The following is a 21766-nucleotide window of genomic DNA, read 5'->3' on the forward strand; positions in this document are numbered from 1 at the left end:
AGAATCCAGAATGTTTTTTTTCCCACAGATCAAATCAACTCTACCTTCAAGAAGCTTAAATTTGGGCAACATAAGGGATGATCAGAAAGAGACAAGCTGTGCAATGCAGTCTTTCTTATTTCCACAAACGCACTGATCAACATGACATTTCTGGTCCAACTGAAACAAAACAGTAGTCACCGCAATCTACGGAGCAGCTGAAGGGATAAAACCAACCTTCAATTTTGGATGTACAGGCAATCAACCAGGAAGTCCAACACAAACAAACTTGTCCTGTTAATGACACAGGCTCAACGCCCTGACAGGACACTACACAAGACGAAGTGACCACTGCAGTCAAAGCAGTAATTGACCAGATGAAAATAGAAAGAATCAGGACTACAAAGTTCAGACGAGCAATGACCACAGGGTTTTTTGAGTACAGAGGGGCTGACGTTACTGTTCTTCAATGGACAATCTGAGAAAGATGGATGGATGCACACGTACACACACTCAAATGAATGCACCATTCATGAAGACCCCTGGATGAATAGTCCACTATGCCTGGTGGCCCTCAGGAAATTCCACAGGGTGAGTGGCCGCTTGGCAGTTTACACAGAAAACACTTTCTCTATCATATTATACAGATAAAAAAGTTCCACTGTTTGTACTTCGCTCTCTATAATCACCCTCCTTGCATTGTTCTAAATCCTACCAGACCAAACAAACCCACACAGAAGCGTCCGGGGCAAACTGCACTGTGATGATACGGCTGAATGGCAGCTGGCCATGACCTCATGTGCATAAAGTCTTCCAGTGATGTGCTGCCTGAGTTGAATTCTTGAAGACTGACCTCCCAAACACACAAGCAAAACATGCAAACATGTGTATAAATAACATGGGATGTTGAAGAATGTAAACCATAAGGTATTACAAGCTGTGAAGAACCAATAGCACATTTACAGACTAAACAGTTGTACAAATCAATTGTGCACAGTCTTAATGTGCATGTGCTCTTAAACCAGATTCAGGTAGCCTGTTATAAACAGTACATGTCAACCGTTTAACTAACTTTCTGAGCAAAGTTGTCTTTATCTGTTGCTGAAACAAAACCTATTTCGCACTGGTCTTTATAGCACCCCTTGTGGTAACAGTGTGTTTGACACATGTTGGATGATGCATGAAAGCTAAAAACGTTTGTTCATATACTTGAATGGTTTGTTTTAGTCCTTACATTTGCAAAATGCAAAAAGTGTTTACAAAATGCTGATTAGTGAAAGTGAATATCTATAACACAACAAGAACATCGGTCAGGTTTTGACATAAAAATATAAGATGTGTACACAATGAATAAGTTACTAGATGCAGAAATTAGGGTAACAGCCAAAAATGTGTGCCAATCGGATTTTGACCAGTTATATACAAAAGTCTGTTTATTTATACCAAAATTGGTGAGAAACTCAAGCACATTTATGAATTTAAAAAGATCATGTAAATGCAGCAGATTTCTCATTGTGATACCAAGAATTATGTCTGAAACACTATATTCAAGTTAACAGAAATGTTTCTAGCTTGCATGTGTGGTTTCCATGTGTTTATGCCGTTCCCTTAAAAAATAATATTGATTAAGGCATTTGCATTACTTTGCATGACCTTTATTTGGTTATTTAGCATAATCAGTATAAAATAGCACATGTAAATGCCATCATGCTGTTTTGATAGAATATAAGAGCTGTAGAAATCCAATTGAACTGAACAGAAATCTCAGTAATTGAGGAATTCTTGAGGAATCTCAATAATACAATGGCTTTGGGCTCATCTGATAAACCACTATGAGTAACTATTTTGAGTAATGAGTAATTATTTTGCTTCATAAAGCAACTTTCCTATTTTCACATCCTATATATATTTGCCATTCCCATTTTTACACACCTCCAGAGTTAAGAAAGCGTTTCCCACTCCGGACAGAAGGATACTTCTCTGCCAGTCGAGAATCTGGCCAGATGATTCCCTCAGCAGCGAACGCCAGCTTATGATTGGTCTGCTGGAACTTTCTGAGAATCTCCTCAGGTCCACCAGCAAAGATGAGGTCATAACTAAAGAGGGGAAATAATTAAATTGTTATGTTCACCAAGCGTCCCAACGGATCAATGATTTTCACATTTAAGACATTATCAAGCAGTAGCACAAATTATGTTTGCTAATCCACGTCCAGTTAATTTAATATGCTGTGTCTATTTTCACTGAACTGGTGGAAGGGAGTGGAGGGCATTTCTTAGGCATTTTGGTCTTCTATTTCAGACACTATTAATATGCCTGGTAACGTTAGTAACTATAAATGTCATCAGAGGAAGTAAACTGTGAGGGAGGCACCATGGTTTCCTCTCGTCTGGGGAACACCTGTGCACACAAATCATTTCCCTTTTTTCTATCATGACTTAAAATTCATCTCTGGAATATGTGACACAGCTTTAATGTGGCAAAATGGTCTCAACTACACCTGTAAAGGAAATAATACTGTAAAATATATTTCAGAGGATCCCAGAACTCTGATTTGCTAGCTACTTTCCTAAATGTTTAGCTTATACACAATGCTAGCTATTCACGAACGTGCGGCCCTGAATGTTATTCTAAACTTTTCTGAACTCTGAGCTGTTTAGGAGACCTAGAAATATGTGTAATTCCATATATGGGTGTGTATAAATAGCTGCTTCAGAGTTCAGAGAGTTCTACAATAAGGACTTGATTCGATTTGAGGTGATTTATATAAATGACCCCTTGATAAAACGGCACTGCATGTGGCAGGTAAGCGTGAAGTTAACTTCAGACACTAATCTTTTACTGCTTTGTGATCATAATAATCACTCACATTTCTGTAGAACACACCCAGACCTGCACAGCAAAAAAAAAAAAAAAAAAAAAAAAACTTGCCACACTTTCATTATAAATTGACATGCTGTAATTTCCCTTGAACGATGAAGTTAAATAATGTGCAATTTATTATGGTTGATTTGCATAAATTGAGCAAACCGCCACCATTTCTGTAAGAGCCTTGGTTTTAAAGGTAGGTCTACAGAATTGTTGAACAAATTCCTGTCACGCAGTCTTGATGTTTCCCATTGAACTGGAAATTATACTATAAGAATTCTCTTACTGAGGTGGGTTGAAATGGATATGCATTTACACTTATGACACATTTTGCTATAGTTGATGAAAAACTACTATGCATTTAGCCAGTTATTTTGCCTTTATCTAGACTATATATTTTGCTGGGCGTAATTTACTTTAAATTACAGGTAATTACTAAGTAAATAATTATGGTAAGTATTGAGGCAAAGTAAGTAGTAAGCATTTTATGGCAGATTAGAGTCTATTCACAGCTAGTCCCCACATAGAGAAATGAATATTGGAAGCTTTTCTGTCTCTGGTATGTGGACCAGTATTTTTACTGTCTAGTAAATCTGATTCCATTTATGGGCCTTTCACACATGAATTGTTAACAAAGTTTATTAATCCCTAACACTTAATCTTGGGCTGTCTTGCTTCATGTTTCAGATTGTTCATATTTTACCCAGTATTAATAGTTGCCATGCAATGCAGGTTAGGCTTATCAAAGGCTTCATAATGTAGAGTCTAAAGCGGTGCTATACCCACTTTCAAAATTGTATTTCATATTTTGTTTACCCAAGGTTAGACGTGTCTTTAACTAGTAAACAAATTTAAATAAAATAACCCAGGATTTAGTGTGGTATCTTAACAATACACCAGCAGTACATCTTTGCTAATCATCTCAAACTTTTAAAGTTGTTAATGTTATAGTTCACGATGTAACATTGGTTGCACTTTTGATAGTCCACTTTAGACATTCTACAAACTATAAGTAACTTTGCAACTACATATCAACTAACTAACATGTCATGAGAATATTAGTAGACTGTTAGGTTAAAGGGATACTTCACCGTTTTTTCATATTAAACTATGTTATTCCCTTAACTAAGACGAGTTGATACATACCTCTATCGTCTCAGTGCGTGCACTAAATCCCTCTGTCTTGCGGCGAAACTTTGTTAGCCCAGTTCATTTAATATGGGCCAAGCAGAGAAGATACCAAACACCTCCACGTTTTCCCTATTTAAATACAGTTACTCGCGAAGTGTAACTCGATCTAGGACGGTGACACAAAACAAAACGTTGCGCTTTTCTAAGCGTGTAAAATGGATAACTATTTTGTATGGCGGAATACCATAGCAAGTGCTTGTAAGCACTTCGACTTGGCGCAGTAATATCTTCACTCGTGAAAAATCCTCTCACCGGCCCCCGCTCCCTCTAGTGAAGATATTACTGCGCCAAGTCGAAGTGCTTACAAGCACTTGCTATGGTATTCCGCCATACAAAATAGTTATCCATTTTACACGCTTAGAAAAGCGCAACGTTTTGTTTTGTGTCACCGTCCTAGATCGAGTTACACTTCGCGAGTAACTGTATTTAAATAGGGAAAACGTGGAGGTGTTTGGTATCTTCTCTGCTTGGCCCATATTAAATGAACTGGGCTAACAAAGTTTCGCCGCAAGACAGAGGGATTTAGTGCACGCACTGAGACGATAGAGGTATGTATCAACTCGTCTTAGTTAAGGGAATAACATAGTTTAATATGAAAAAACGGTGAAGTATCCCTTTAAAGGGATGGTTCAGAGTAAAATCAACCTAGGGTCCTTTGCACCATGACCTTGAGCCAAACACCCCCCAGAAGCCTTTTTTCCCCTTGGTTGAACATTATTAAAGTTAGAGCTTATTTAGAGAAATCAGCCGGATGGCTTAGTGCAGGCGCTAATGGATCCAAGGATGTATCTCCTAAATTATCCCACTAATAATGCCCAAAATGGTACCAAACTTCTACAGTAGTACAAATAGGTTCTGTACTCATAAAACGAGGCATTGGAAAGTTTGTAAGTACATCAGGAGTTTATTTAAATAACACTTGCCTGGCGGCTCATGCTACTTCTAACCCGTGCGTCGGCATCACTTCAGTGGTTTGGGAAAAGCACATAAAAGTCCTGGCAGAAAACGATGCATAAGGATGTAGTGTAACAACGAATTCTTATTTTTTCCGAAGTGTTAACAACTTAGTGTTAACTAATAATTGTTGCAAACTGGTACTACCAACAAAATATTAGTGCATTTCTGGAACTGGGCGTCGTTACACTACATCCTTATGCATCGCTTTCTATAACATCCCGCTGCCCTGTATCTTGCTCGCTCACTGGCTGTAGGTAATCACCGATGTAGTTTTCAGTCAGAACACATTCACACAGCAGGATTTTTAATCGCCGACAGGTCCAGATATTTAGCATGCGTCTTTGATAATTCACACCGCGTGATTGTCACTCGCGTGAACGAGCAACGATTTGCCTATGATTTCGGGCATTTTTCGCCAATCTCTCAAAACCTGTTGGTGAGTGAGAATCGGGGCTAAAATCGTGCAGTGTGAACTCAGCATTAGTTGACATGCACTTGCAAAGTTACCTATATTGAGTAGAATGTCTGTTGGGGGACCATCAGTCTACTAATACTCTAATGACTGGTAGTTGACCTTAGTTACAAGGTCATTTATAGTTAGTAAAATGTCTAAAGTGGACTATCAATATAAAGTGTATAGCCTGATAGCCAGACCATCTGAAAAGTTCTCAAAACCTGTACAAACCCATCAAACTACTAAAAGAAACCAGCCCCATAGCCAGATAAAGATCATCCAACTGTCTTTTTTTTTCTTTTTCTTTTTTTCAGACAATTGACAAGCACACCTACCTGTCCACAAACAAGACCACCAAGTCCTCTTGGTCAGCCAGAGACTCCATGGCTTCCTTCAGCAGTCGAACCTTTTGACCTCCACCAATGGACCGACCGACATCCCCTCCTTTCCACTCCTCTCCCATCCCCAGCACCTGCATTCAGCATGTGTCAGTTCAAACAGCAGCTCAGTCAACATACTACCATCACACCTCCATCTACCTGCATGTTGTGAACGAGTTTAAAAATTAAGCACCCAGGTGAGAAGCAGTGGTCTCGCACTGGGGCCTGGTGTGTGTTTTTTTTTTTTTTTTTTTTTTTTTTGTGACATAAATGAAGTGTGAAATTAATCTTACCTTCACATTGAAGTTGAAGTAGTTTGCTGACTGCATGAAACGGTGGAAGCCATCCGTATCCTCCGTTGCAACAGTAAGTACAAGCAGTTTTTCTGACAAAAGATAATCAAGAAAAAAAGTTAGAAATAAAGAGGTTCCAGGGCTATATTCCTTGAAAACCTTTAGGATTTTATTTAGGATTGATGAGGTTTTCCAAAAGCCTGCCATTCACTAAAGTGACTCCTTACCAATATATGTTGCTTTTTGCCTACAGTATGAAGTAGAGGGTATCTTGTTACTCCAAACCAAACTACAACCGAACCTCAAACCTATGTCAACACTCGCAAGACTGATTCCCAAAGTTCATCCCCTCCTCCTGTGAGGATAAATGCAGAGTAAAGTAAAAATCACCATGATTTGAAATAGTTTTGGCAGGACGTGTTCCATAATGTGTACAAGTGTTACATCGGATGGTGGTAACAGTGGTGCTGATGGTTAGCTGCAGAAGAGGGTCTTAAGTTTCTTAAGCACCCACTACATTTCCTCTGGACGTGCCAGTGAGCAGGTACAGACCCTCTAGTAGAGCACTGTGGGAAAATAAATTCCAGACTGGGGTGTGAAGGGCTGGGTAACTTCAATCGTCCGTCATCTCTTGGTTTGGAAAACAGCCCCAGAGAAATCTTAAGCAAACTTAAGAGTAAGGAACAGGATATGTGTACGTCAGCTGTAACTCTGTAACACAGTGTAGGTTTTACAACTGTACTGATTCAAACAAATGACAAGCATGTATAGAATACAACCTCAATTGTTCTTGTGCATGATTGTGTGGCCTTTGGAAAACTGCTTCAGTGCTTTTTATTTACACTTAAAAGTCATATCCAGATACATTAGAGTGTTTTGTCACATGGTATTTGCGGTTCAGGTGATTGGCTTAAAAAACAGGTATACTGTACTGCCCATGAGCAAAGGTGGCACAATACTTGTCTTTGTTGAATTAACTGGATTAGAAGAAACTATTTGGGTTACCATATAGTGTCTTCACAAGTCACTTTCACTTTTTGACCACTAAGAAAAACTGCATTTAAAATGCTTTCTCTATAGTAGGAACTACGTTGGTGGGTTTATAAACACACTGAACATCTAAATGGGTGGGTTTCTAAATACCCAGTCTGCCACATCTGTGGCATTGTGCTGTGTGATAAAACTGCACGTTTTAGAGTGGCCTTTTATTGTGGCCAGCCTAAGGCACACCTGTGCAATAATCATGCTGTCTAATCAGCATCTTGATATGCCACACCTGTGAGGTGGATGGATTATCTCGGTAAAGGAGAAGTGCTGACTAACACAGATTTAGACAGATTTGTGAATAATATTTGAGAGAAATAGGCCTTTTGTGTACATAGAAAAAGTCTTAGATCTTTGAGTTCAGCTCATGAAAAATGGGGGCAAAAACAAAAGTGTTGCATTTATAATTGTGTTCAGTGTATCTCTGGTGAAAATCAAGTTGAATGAGAAGTCACAACTGGTCAGTGCCTGTGCCTCATTCATTTTGGAATGGGTCACATTATTATACATTCAGCAATAAAATAAAAGTTATGGCAGGAGCAACAGGATTTCTCACCTCGTAAAATGGCTCAACTGTGCAATTTCAGAATAGTGTTAGTACTCCATATGTGCTGAGCAAAGCATGGAAATGTAACATTTACTATGTTTTATACATTCCTATGTATTCCTTCTCTGATGACGTCTTAGAGAGTTTTTCCCTAGTCACTGTTGCTTTTGGGCGTCCATTCTAGGGCTCTTAGCTCTTATCACCATTAAATTGACATATGCTGGCAATATGATCAGTCACATGGCTTTATGGCTCAATTGATCCAAAACGGAGAAAAGATGGCATCCTCCAGGTCACATATTTCCAGCAGATCGTGTACCATCCGAGTAACTGCCATTGAAATTAATGGAAATGACAACATGTAGCTCTCTACAGGTCTATTAGATCTATTAGACTATTTGTTTCAGCTGTAGATTAGGGTGTGATACTTTCAGCAGATTTTACCATATTAAAGCCAATGAGAGAAAATTCCACTGAATTTCCTCCACAGTCAGAACTCAGAAGTTAGAGCACAGCTTCCATGGAAGCATAAATAAAGTATAAGTCAATGTATAAGAAAAGAGCCAAAATATTCTGAAGAACACAATACAATTGCTAGGGACTTCTCAAGAAAAGGCTGAAAGCCCTGGAGACCGTCACAAAACAAGCTTCATTGCTTTTTTTGTTTGAACTGAACTATTCCCTCTGATTCCTTTCTAAGTTCCACACTGAAAGGCCTGGTTCCTCTCACATACATAAGCTATATGCTGTTCTATTAGATGCAGTAAATGTTTAATCTGGATGCTTAGACGGTAATGTTATATCCAACGTAAGGCCACTAGAGTAATGATGGTCACGCCATATGCACACAGCATCCTATAAACGTCCAGGTCTCATTGAGCTTCATTGTCTGAGAAAGCCCTTTCTAAGAGCAGCTTGAGTTTAAAGTAACAGCTGGGGAATTCTATACAATGAGATTGTCTGGACAGCTGTTTTTGTTCATTGGTTACGTCAGCCTTAAACATGGGTCATGTTAAAGAAAATCTGAAGGGTCTTTAATCATTGTACACTCCCATGAGCAAGAAAAAAAAAAAATCTCTTTATCTCAGTTGTTTCTCCAAGACAGCAACAAATTAAATACAAATAGTGACCAAATGGTGACGTGCATTTGAGGTTTTAGAGGGCTTCAGCATCTCCTCAGGTTCATAAAAGATATGCTTAGATTTGCCAATATGCCAAGTCCTCTATCAAAATCTCAATATGAACTCATAGCCTACATTTCATATCAAATTCTTCCAAGATAAAATAACCTTAGCTATTATGGCCACATTCATTGTATAGCCCCATACATATTCTTACTGTATCCCAGCAAATGTCTCCTTTGTCTCTATTTTGATTTCTCTTCTGGGATTTTATGAGAATTATCTCGGTTATATTGCAGTGAAGTATCAGTTTTGTCTAAGATCTTAGAGATCTTAAAAATCTTTAGAGCTTTGAGAGAGCAACCACAGAAAAATAACATTTTCATGTGGGACTTGTAAATCATGGATAAATCAATGATTGCTTGTTTAACCAAGATATACTGAGCTATGTATCTTGTTTGGAATCGACATCTAAATGTCATTATTTTCAGAATACGCCAACGTTTTTCATCCACGTATACTTCATGCTTTGCCAATATAGAATTTATTACACCACTGGGACTGTTCCGGCATGCATCTTTCAATGTTTTCTCCTTGTACTTAAAATACATTTTCACAATAATCCATTTCTGTGTATAATCAATCACAGCACGGTATATATATGACTCTATTTCATTCTGGCTATGTAGATCTGAAAAGTTACACCAGAAAATAATTTGGAGGCTATTTCCCAGCATGTCTCAAAACATTTACATAACAGATGAGGGTGGGCAATCGGGGGTGGATTGTTACATTGTCTGTAGTCTTCTCCTAAGGCCAACAAATAAACACCAATTGCTTTGACCCACAAGTGACCTAACCTTCCCCTGATCCTTTTAAGACAACATCAATAAATAAATGACTGCAGTACCCGACAACACGTGCACTAGCCACTGTCTTTCTGCTTGCCATGCAAGATAGATTGAGGGCTGGATCACAAGCCCAGCTCACCAAACTTAAAGACAATCAGTTGCCATGCCTATAAATATACAGTACACACAACAAGTATGTGATGACGCACAACTTGTGCTGTAATGGTCGAACAGCACCGTCTGCAATGATATGAAGATAAACAGGTGACTTAAACATTCCACTCAGCTCAAATACAAGATTTCACAGGAAGATTTGTCTTCTGTCTTGTATCATTTCTATTGCTGTTCTTAAGGTGTTTAGAGTAATTGATTTTACAATGACAATTACAATGAGGGTTCTAGGTGGTTGATTGGGTACTGTAAGGTCAAGGATGGGCAACGTTTGTCCTGGAAGGCCACTGTCCTGCAGAATTTTGCTCCAATAATGATAAAACTCACCTGCCTGTAGCTTTCTAGTAATCTTGAAGATGCTGATTCATTTGTTCTGGTGCGTTTGATTAGGGTTGGAGCTAAACTCTGCAGGACAGTGGCCTTCCAGGACCAAAGTTGTTCATTCCTGTGCTAGGTGGTTGCTAGGTTCTTCAGTGAAAAAGGGATCAGTTGACTTAACTTAAAAAAGTGAGGAAACCCGTTGCCTTAAAATTATTAATTAAATGTTTTCACACATAACTTCAATTACGCATGACATTTATTTACTTAATAATTTTAAGGCAATGGGTTTCCTTTTTTTAAGTCAACTAATCACTTTTTACAGTGTGGGTGATTGACAGGATGTTTCTTAGTTGTTGCTAGGTTGTTCTGGATGGTTGCTTACTGCCCAGGCAAAAACTGAAAGTTTGATCAATTAGAAAAGCAATAGCATCATTAATCAAATGATTTGAGGTATTGGTTGTGACAGTTTGAGAAGAGTTATGCACCTACATTTAATACTTAAGGTGTTTCACATTAACCGTTGTTCAGCGAATTTGCATGATCGAAATCAAGTAATTTCAACAGGGAATTAACTGCGTGACGTACATTTGTTACAGATTTTTCATAAAGGCAGGGCCACACCAAGCCGATGGTCAGCTGTCGGGCAACATCTGGATGTTTTTTAGTGTCTGTCTGCTTGGTTTTTTTTGGTGTTTTCCGAAACGCTGGCACTAGTCAGATGTCTTTGTTTTGTTTTTTGGGGTGTGCGATTCAGCATATTGAATCGGCGTCAGGCTGTTGGTGAGAAATAGAACTCTGATTGGCTGTTCAGCTTAGCGAACGAGTGCTAGTTGACAGTTGCCTTTAGTCCTTTTGGTGTGTTCAAGCGCTGCAGTGACCAACAGAAAGCTGCCTGGTTCAAAAAATTTGATTTCTGTGTGAGCTGTGCTCCCTACATCACTTTAATAGACAAAGGACTAACCCTAAGCTTAGCTTTTGAAAAAACAAGTATAAGCAATAGTAATAGTGAGGCTTATTAAAATAATTTTCCGCTCAACTAAATGTGATTTCTAACTTATGAGATGATAAGATATGCTGTTTCTCTTATTTCTTTCTCAAAAGCCACTTTTGGTAAATAATGAATTATGATGTGATATTAATCTTGACATGTCTGCCATATGGAGCTTCATGGGAAGATGAAGATGTGCTTAGTGGTTCTAAAGTATCTTCTCAAAGACAGAATCCTAGCCACCACATAGTGTAATCACTTAAAGCAGCTGCAATAATGCACTCGATCGATATGTATTTCCCATGATTCATTTAGCCTACATCTAAAACTGTAAGAATAGCAAAACCAGAATAATCATATGGGAGTGTGCACCTTGTAGGGGCAATAATGTCTGTTAATGGAGTCCACAGATAGTGCGTAATGTAGTGCAGGCAGACATTCAGTGCAGACAGAGAGGTCACTGTCCAACACTCCAAAGAATTTCATTTTCCGCTCCTTGATGTAGGAACACTGTTTTTAGAGCAAAAAAAAAATTTGCGGAAAAAGCTGTGTGGGCTTTTAAAAGATGGCTATTTTGAATGTAGTACATAGTCTGGGCTGACTTGAGGAGACAGTGTTTGACAGATCAGTGTGAACTGCTGAGGTTCAGAGGAATGCTGCTTGAGACAGGCTAGCTGTTTCATTTCTCAGTGTGGTGCTTTAAAAGTTTTCCTGCTCACACAGTCCAGGGCTGTCTGTGTAAACTTTCACAATGCACTGGAAGGGCACCGTAATACGCTCAGAACTTCTACCACAAAGAACAATTAAGTCTCAGTGGGAGAGTCAGAGTCCAAGATAAAGCAAAATAATGCCCCTTAAAGTAAGCATTTCTCAACAAAATGACTGGAAACTAGAGAACACACTATGTTTTCTCTGTGGCCCTCTCAGCTTATCTTCCAAGTAATGCTTGAGGCTCTGGAGACGGGTATATGTTTAAGTAAGCTCTCAGTCTACAATAACATGGCCTTTCACACTTTTTCGGTCAGCTCTCTGGTGGCTCGACATACATCAGGTGGGTAAATCATATGGGGGAATGAACTAAGAATGAATTGTACTTGCATGGTGTTATTGTGAAAGATAACGCAGATTTATCTGGAACTGTGCATTATCATTCCAGGCACATGAATGGGCTCTTTAAAATTCTGAAAGTTCTTGACTACACAGTGCATCTGCATTAATTCTGGTAATGGTGCTCTTCTCCATCCTTTCACAATTACTGATGCCATGAATGATGGTGAGGTGGTGCACGCTATCGGAGCAGAGTTTTGGCGAATTTGGCCATATTTTACGGGCCTTATTCTAAAAGCAAATGAATAATGATGCAAATGATGTAGAAGAAAATGCATATCACTATTCAGAAATACAAAGCAGAAATGTGTCAATTAAAAGTTTTTATACCTAAATGAAAGTTAATTTGAACAAGCCTTCATTAAAAAAAATAGTAGAGTAAAATTGTAGAATAGGACTTTATATTGCTATTATATTTGTGTGTGTGTTTATTTATTTATTTTTATTAAAAGTTAATGGCCTGGTTTCACAGACAGAGCTTAGATTAAGCCAGGATTAGGCCTTAGTTCAAATAGGATATTTAAGTAGCTTTTATAAATGTGCAGTAGAAAAAAACAACAATACTGGTGTGCATCTTGAGACAAAACAATGGCATTGACATATTTTAAGATATGCAAGTGCAAGTTGCTTTCAGTTAAAACATGCATTTTAGTCTAGGACAAGGCTTCAGCCTATTTTATAAATTAATACTAATATTTACTTGCACTCCAAAGTCAACATTATTCTTCTCAAGAGGGTGCAATAATGGTGGGCTCAAGAGTTGAGGATTTGGAATTCTAAAAGAACAGTAGTCGACTGTATCCCAACTAAGACAATGTAGGACTGGACTGAGTACTGAGTCCTTACAATTGTTGCACTATAAATGGGGTTTTGTAAAAGTAAATGAAAATGTTATCATAAAAGATAAAGTTTTTCAGCCCATCAACTGCAATAATTCTGCAGTCTGATTGCAACTATTCAAAGCAACACAACCATTCGCATGCCATCAATGCGACATAATATTTTTTTCATATATAGTTGTTCTTATCTCTATTCCGTCACAATGTGAAGAAAACTGGACAACCAATAATATTTGCACTTTTGGCGCATTGGTCTGAAAAAAATTGTGTGCAAAAATCAAATTTATAAAAAGCATATATTATAATTTGAATCAAAATTACTAAAACTTTATAGAAAATAGAAAAAATTAAATCTAATTCAAAATATTAACAAAAAATATAGAATAAAATAACACTGGTTGCACACTGATCAGAAGCTACAAATGCAGTATTGTTAAACCTATTGGTCTCCTAAAGCAACAGGATGAAATCATTTTGTAAAGAATGAAATTGAAAAAGTAATTTTATTTTTTGTATTTTTGCTCAGAACTTATTTCTGCTATAAAATTCTTATAATTATTAACATCAGCTAAATCTATTTCTATACATGAAGCCAGTTTTAATAAGAACACTGTGTTACAGCAGCAAATAAAATGGAGGCTAACAGAGGTGATCTCACTTCAGGCAGTTCTGGGAAACATAGAAACACTACTGAGTCATATAACTGACCTCATTAGGCAGTCTGATCCCTCAACAGCCAGACTTTACCACAACACCCATTCATTTATTCATTCAGCGTAAGTATGTCACTATGTTTCTCCAACAGACCAACACTTCCGAACTGATGTAGGGAGCACCATGTTCTGCCCGCTTAACATGAGCATGTTAGTTCAAACTCAACCAAAATCACCAGAATAAACTGCCAGAACATATATGCACACAAATGTCTAGAGGTCAGACTTACGCCTCATTACACTGCAAGAAAAAAACGTAATCGGATCGGAAGAATTTGAATGTAACCACAGGTAGCTGTGACTCAACAACGAGATACTTATCTATAAACACAGACATGCTGATTTTCCAAAATGCTCTAAATCTCTGTCTATAGCCAGGTGACTGCCAAATGTGTTATCACTTAGGGACCAGAAACCAAATTTGAAGGCTGGGTGCAAAACAAACTAGGGGAAACTGGTGGTGGGGTGATTGTAGACAGACATTATTTCAGCTGTTCGCAACTTATATAGAAAAACTTTCTCTCTTGGGGCCTGGAAATTTCCTTGATTGTTTAAACATGCCCCCGTGTCTATAACCCGAGAATCTTGTAGTACACTGGCAGATGGGGTTGTGCTTCAAATGCACCCCTTCCAAAGCAGCTGTAATTGCCTCTAGAATGGAACATTGCATGACATCAGCAGCATCTGGTTTAACATGGGCTTGCCCACAATATTTCGGTTGGGGCTTTAACTTACCAGTAACTCTTTATTTATTTTTTCCTTGGCTGGAAAAACAATCACAAATATGAAGAACAGAGAAAGAGGAGGAGGATATTTGGTTAACATCACCAAATTTGCGCCTGCCGTGACCTAAAGCTCGTAATTACTGTGATCACTTCCTGTGCTGAGCTAAGTTAAGCGTTGCCATGGAGTTGCTGTTGGCCAGAGCATTTAAACAAGCCAAACAGAGGAACAGCTTCTGTTTGATTCTGGAAACCCTCATAACCTAGAGATTGAAGACCGCACACAGTTATAAGAGTTGGATAAGGATATGAACTACGAAGGCAAGCATCACTGCTAATTCTTAGAGTTCCACTGTAAGCATACACTTAGTCTTCAAAACTGTCATAAATGAAGTATACTTTGGCCTTTTCTGTAGATGTCTGTTCAGTGCTGCTCAAAATTCAATCAATCTATTTAAACAGTTTGATACACTTCTGTTAACCCAACTAGTCTAGTCACATTGACAGCATCCAAACTGCATTTGAAAAATATAGTTGTAAACCAAGACAGACGTCACTACCTGCACCTCACTGCAACTAGCTGTCGTCCAGCTCCTCATTTTGCATAAAGTCCTGCTTTTCTCAACTTTTGGACTAAACCATTCCTAACGCTTTCTACGTAAAAAAAAACCCATGATCCAACATGTGGGTACATGTATTCGTCCCGAACTTTAGCCTCCTTGTTAGAGCGCCCGCCTCCCATGCAGACCCAGGTTCGAGTACCGCTTAGAGTGGGCGGTTCAAACTGGAGGGGCTACAGGTGGTGCCATGACCCGGATGGGAGTGAGGTTTAGAGTAGTGAGTGTAACAGACGTATGTATGTATGCATGCATGTAAACCTCACTACCCTAATCTCAAGAAGTGCTCTAGAGACTATAGTCTTTAGCCTCCTTGTTAGAGCGCCTGTCTCCCATGTGGATGGGGCTGGGTTCGAGTCCTGCTTAGAGCTGGAGGGGCTACACACGAGTACATTCGGTTTACTGCTTAGTGCTTAATACACTAAAGGATATTGTACTGTACCAACTACCTCAGAGGGGACTAAATGCCTCAAAGTGGAACAAAGTGTAATTTGCACTACTGTCTGTTCAAAATTAATGAAAAGAAACCTAGCATTTCTTTTTCTGGTAACACTTTAGTTTAGGGTCCAATTCTCACTATTAACTAGTTGCTAATTAGCATGTATATAGGCTGTTTATTAGTACTTATAAAAAAGCACATATTAGGTGCATATTACCAGCCCTGACCAAGTTGCTGCCCTAGGCAAGATTGTACCTGGTGAGTATATGTGACCATTGGGTGATACAATTTTACATAAAATGTTGCTATTTTAAGGTAAAAACAACTAACGTTCACTCTAGCCAGCTTTTTCAAAAGAACCAACATCATCGTCTGACTACTATGCAATTAGATAAAATGTTCATTCAATACATCACATTACCCCTGTCTTTATCTCTCTTTTTCTTCCTCTTCTCTTCTTCTTCCCTAGGAACCAGAGGGCTTCTTGGTATCTATGGCAGGCTAATGCTAATTTATCAAGTGAGTGTGGCCATCTGTCACAATCAGGTAATTGAAGTTTGTAGTATGTGTGTTCGACTTGAAGCGGCACTGTGCAGACCGACTGGTGTATGACATCAAATTATCGCAAGAGTGATTAGAAAGCAGACGGCTCTGTATGATTTCGAAAAAGCTCCCGCAGTACTTTGATGTCATACACCGATTGGTCTGCTCAGCGCCGTTTCAAGTCGAACACACCTACCAGCTTCAGCGTGGGCACCCCTATGGATGGGCGGCACCCCTAGCATTTGCCTATTTCGCCTATGCCACAGACTGACCCTGGGTGTGCATGCTTTTAATTACGATTTAATGGATAAAGTGATTTTTAATGGTAAAATCCCACAGACTTCCATTGAAGGAGGCAACAAGCCTGCTCTAGTAACCAGAATAAAATAAACCCCACCGAAGAACATTCTGTGTGTTTTCACCTTAGAAAAATGGTTATTGGCCAGATGAACTGTACACAGTCCGTGCACTGTCAGAGAAAATGTCCAAAAATTGCAACTTTAGGGGTATAGCAGCTTTTCACTGGGGCAGTACCCTTAAAAGGAAAACGTTGTACCTTATCTACTCCTAAAATGTGCATTTTAGTACCTTAGAGCAGAAATATGTACCCTAAGGTACTACTATGAACATCAATGCATAAATAATGGACAATTTCCTGTTGTACCCCTAAAGGTAAAAGTGTTGCATTTTTTTTTTTTTTGGAGAGTTATTGTGTAAAGAATAAAACTCTTGTTGAAATATTTACAATATAGTAATGTATTTTACTGTAATAGTCACTTTATGCTCCTGAAGGCTGATGTATTATGTGTTGTCTAGGGGAACAGACATGCTGAAGTGTCCCTCAGAGCTCATAGTTCATCAAATAAAAGTCATAGGAAGATAAATGGTAATTTCTGCCAAATCTGAGCAGCTGCCTGCAAACCTTGATCAGAGAAAAAGTAAAAACCGAGACTAGAGGCCACAAGGTTGTGGCACAAAGTTAAAATTTGACGATAAAACTGTATTTCTGTTTATGTGTCTTTTGGCTCGGACAGTCATTTAACGGTTTGTCAAACACAGCAGACATCCATCTAAACTGCTTTTACAAAACCATACTTCTTTAATCAAGAGTGTGGTTGACTGACACCATGTTGCACAAGACCAATTACAGGCTTGTACTGCCAGGTCCAGCAGTCAACACTATAGACTAGCATATACTATATATGTTCTCTTTTACTGGGACTCGGAAGTTGTAAATCTCACACTGCAGTTCAACTCACAGGGCAGTATTTCATTTTGAAGGGTTCACAGAGGGATAAACGTGGGTGGACATTGAAAACTCACAGAAGGTGATAGTTCACCCACAGGCATCTGTGTAGAGATGACGTTTCTGGGCTACGCAGGCAGACGGATGGGTTTTCAGACTGGGGTGATGTCATGCCGCAAACACTAGAGATTTCCTGTGCCGTTCACTCCCCTTCTGCTACATAAGCCATGTATTTTTCTTTCTATATCTTCCCCTGCATTTAGGATAGCATGCGTCATCTACATACCAGTAACTGTTAATGACTGTAGCTTAATTACTGTGTGCAAAGGTACGGAAAAAAACTCAAATCGGGGGCAATTAAGAGACCAATTTAGATTTTAATCTGCTGTGCACCTTAACTTTGGAAATTTACAGCCGGATTTCTTGAGATCGGTATGTGTCAGTGCAGTGGTTTAACCGACAGCTTACGAAACGTGGTACAGTTTAAAATCAACATGGTCAAAATGTAAATTTTTTGTAATGCATGTCAATGGTCTTATTTTGTGTGATTCATCTGTGCATGTCACAAAATCAAAAATATTTGACAAAATCAATTGCTAATGTCATCAAGCCCTCTTCTTTTTCAGCCCCTCCCCTTCAACTATCTGGCTTCCATGTGACTTCTAACAATCCTTTCTGATGGATAAAACCAAGTCCCACCCTACACTTTTTCTGGTTTCACTCATGTTTCTGATTATGGAAGTAAAAGTATATATATATATATATATATAATAGTTAATATGAAATATCATCCACTATTCAACCAAATAGAGGAGCCTAAACAGGTACAAACACATTTGATAAGTCAAGAGAGCTGTCTCCGTCCCCTCTTAGACCAGCCTAAACTTGGTTCATGGTCTTGGCCTGGTCTGTTGGCTGATTTGAAAGAGATTTGGGCTCTTTTTAGCAAATCAGACTGGGAGACAATCTTAAACAAGCTAAGACCAGCAAACAATCTAAGACAGGTTTTTGTAAGCAGGGCTATTTGATTGATTATCAAGGAATTTAATTTAAATGGAAAGACCAAAAGGTCGAAGTTGGAGTAATAAAAGGAAATAAATTAAATAAATATGTGAACTGGCAGTAGATTTATTTTGCTAGAAAATGAAAAGAGTGGGGGAAAGCACATTTTTCGCAATGACAAATGATATGGAAACAGCACTTTTGGCGGGTGACGAGGCTCATTGACTTGTACAGAAACGCCTTACAAAGGCTTCAAATGTGAAACAGAAGATTGACTCCTTCAAAACAGTACTTTAGTTGTGTTATACTAAACGGCAGATGTTACAGACGTTCTCAGCAGATAGCCTACACATATTCACATGAAATATTCACACCTTTGCCCTCCATTAAACTGTGAAATCACAGTCGTACAATACGCGAATGTGACATATGGCTGCACGTTGGGGTATTTGTTCTTGGAAAGTTTTACCTAGTGACCTTTCTAGAAAGATGCTTTTTAGATGTGATGTTATTTAGTAAAGCTTGCAATAAAGTTGTATCTGACAGTACATTTGTCCAGAACTTGACCTACATGTCATTTTCATTGCCTATAACTGCATTAATAAAACCTAATTGACTTAAGTCTACAGGCCCAATTAAGAGCATTTAATTAGATGATCCAGAGCACTGTCACAGTGGTGTTAGGTTTAGTTTGTTTTCATTTGGACTTGTCTGCCTCATCATGTCATGTGTCATCTTCACTGTCATTATCACTTCAGCTGTATCACCTGTGTTTAGTCAATCATCATTATCTGTATCACCTGTGTTTTGTTAATCATTGTCATCTGTGTTTGCATTTAAGTTCCGTTTGTTCAGTCAATCTTTGTCTGATCTCTGTTGTAAATAGTGTGTGTTGCTGCCTGTTCTGCTGTCTTAGTTTGGTCACCATTAAACCTTCATCTTCTTCTGTCTTCCTGCAACCACCTGTGACAAGCACACAGGGTTGTTTTCTAAAATGTTTGACATTTATTTAAGCAATAAATTGCGCTCTTAAGCGCTTTGATAGATGCGTTAGGCTTATCGCCTTGTGCAAGCACTATAAATGAAGCTCTAGGACAGTCAAGTTTAAATATTGACACATTTCTGTTGCATGGAAATGATAAACGTCAAAATGAATGAAAACTGTATGGGTCATATTTTTCCCTCTGACTAGGCTTGTTGAAACTCAACAGAGAGACTTTATATTCCTGTACAAGTAACTAAAAAGTGCACAGGCAACTGTGTCCAAAACATAGAGACGTTTTAATTATTTAATCAGGTTTTTATGCTGTTAATGTTTTACTATAGCAAACAAATTACTGTACAACCTAATGGAATCCAGAAAGTAATTAAAAAACTTGTTTGTGCTTCAAAGAAATGCTTGACTCATTATTGTGTGTATTAACAGTGTGCTTTGCAATTTTATAACAGTGTAGTTATTGCACTAGACAACTACACTCTCAGCCTTGTAGTTTGAACAGCATAGTGTTATATCTCTCACACACACACATTCCCTCACAACACGAATGTGTGAAAAAAAAGGTCTACCTGACATCCCTCACGTCCCAGCAAGAAGCAAGGTGTTCTGTAGTGGAGACAGAGGCTAGTTTTCAGACTTTTTTTTTTTTCTCCAGGGATTATTTCTCATGGTGAGTTATTTTTGAAAATAATTTTCTGTATAGGCACAAACATTAAAATCTTGGCTACAAGAAATGGCAGCCTTATTGGGGAATATTGTCACATATGTGGGATATATGAGGAACCCCTCATGTTAGGTTTTCCTGTTTTATGGGGACATTCCATTGATTTTTTTTTTTTTTTTAATACTGTACAAACTGTATATTATATCCTTAGCTTTCTGCATAATATATATATATATATATATATATATATATATATATATATATATATATATAGGCTATTTTTTATTTTTATTTTTTTTTACATCACTTAGTATGATTTATAAGCTGTTTTTGCTCATGGGTACCAAAAAAGGTTCCCACAAGGTCAAGGATTTTGGAAATTGCCATCTTTGAGGAAACATTTTGTCCCAATATAACGTACGATTTACCAGGACCACACACACACACACACACACACACACACACATTGGGTGACTTAAAATGTTCCCTTGTGACAACTTCACCATGTGACTATCTTTAAAGGGGCATAATCTATTGATCAGATGGTAATGATTTAAGGTTGTCATTGGTAATTAGAGTTACCATATTGTTCAGATCATCGTTTTTAAAGACGTTTAGAGGAAGCTTAATTCTAGTTCTAATTCTAGTTGTGTCGCATTCAGTGTCACAGCACAGCGCGCTCCCAAATATAACGGGCTCGCTTACCTGTTGGAATATCCTTGTTCCTCTCCATGCTCAGGGAATAATGAACACAGGACATCAGCACCAAAACGAACACGCAAAAGCACCGATAATGCTCCATCGTCGCTTCGGTGAAGTCCTCAGGGACAGCGTGGACGAGCAAGTTTGCGAAGTTTTGTTTAGCTCTGCTGCTGGTCAGCACGCGGTGAGTCCGAGAAGTCCTTGGGTCAGTAGCTAATAAAACATTTCTCAAACATGTAAAGTCATTTCAATTGGAAAACAGTAGCAATACACGTGTTGATTAGTCCCTCAAGAACGAGCTGAGTGTGATGGTGCCCTCGAAGTTCCCCGGACAGGGTGACAGGAGCGTGTGTGACTGAACAAGTCCAGCTGTGTTTGAGCAGCCCTCCACCCTCCTGCAGTCCTCAAACACGAGCTCAAATAATGCCCCCCTGCACCGCCCTATTTCACACCCAGAGTCACGCTGCGCCCACTGTAAAATAATATATATATATTTTTTTTTAAACAGCACACTAAAAGTGAAAATTTGCTCTTATTTTTTAAGTGTTAGAGTGCTAGTGTTAGAGCACTTTTTGACCACTTTGAAATTAGTTATAGATTAATAAAACGAAGTTAAAACTTTGAAAATGTAAAGAAATTACAAAATAGAAAACCATGTGACGTGTTAAATGGATGCAACAAATGATGTTAGAATAAAATAATGGCATTTTTACAGAGTGTATATGGGTGATTATAATTGCAGGTACATTTTGTGTACAAAGTCATTATTTTTTTCCTGCTCTTTTCAAATGGTTATATTTTAAATTATTGTATTAATACTCATTGTCATGGATCACAAGACGTTAAATACCATAACAATATAATATTTTCTGTAAAAAGTGTCTTATTTGAAAATCCATGATTTCTTGTTGTCCGAATTAATCAGTGCATTTTTCCCCATCGTGTATCATTGTGTAATCAAAATATTTTATTTTACTTTTCTTTTGGTAATATTTCAGTTATTTTATTTA

General features: G+C 38.3%; 1 protein-coding gene across 2 annotated transcripts in view; it reads right to left on the reverse strand.

The window, feature by feature from the left end:
* plod2 (procollagen-lysine, 2-oxoglutarate 5-dioxygenase 2) overlaps window positions 1-21156 on the reverse strand; it is a 45009-nt gene extending 23853 nt beyond the window's left edge. For both annotated transcript variants that reach the window (XM_082184319.1, XM_082184318.1), the window contains exons 1-4: window positions 20760-21156; window positions 6123-6214; window positions 5785-5921; window positions 1912-2075 (exon numbers count right to left, since the gene is read on the reverse strand). In XM_082184319.1, coding sequence (XP_082040445.1) covers window positions 1912-2075; window positions 5785-5921; window positions 6123-6214; window positions 20760-20856 — 490 coding nt within the window. In that variant the 5' untranslated portion in view covers window positions 20857-21156. The remainder of the gene's footprint in view (window positions 1-1911; window positions 2076-5784; window positions 5922-6122; window positions 6215-20759) is intronic.
* Between the last annotated feature and the right edge of the window lie 610 nt (window positions 21157-21766).

This window comes from Leuciscus leuciscus, assembly GCF_965113295.1.
Source record: "Leuciscus leuciscus genome assembly, chromosome: 11".
NCBI lineage: Eukaryota > Metazoa > Chordata > Actinopteri > Cypriniformes > Leuciscidae > Leuciscus > Leuciscus leuciscus.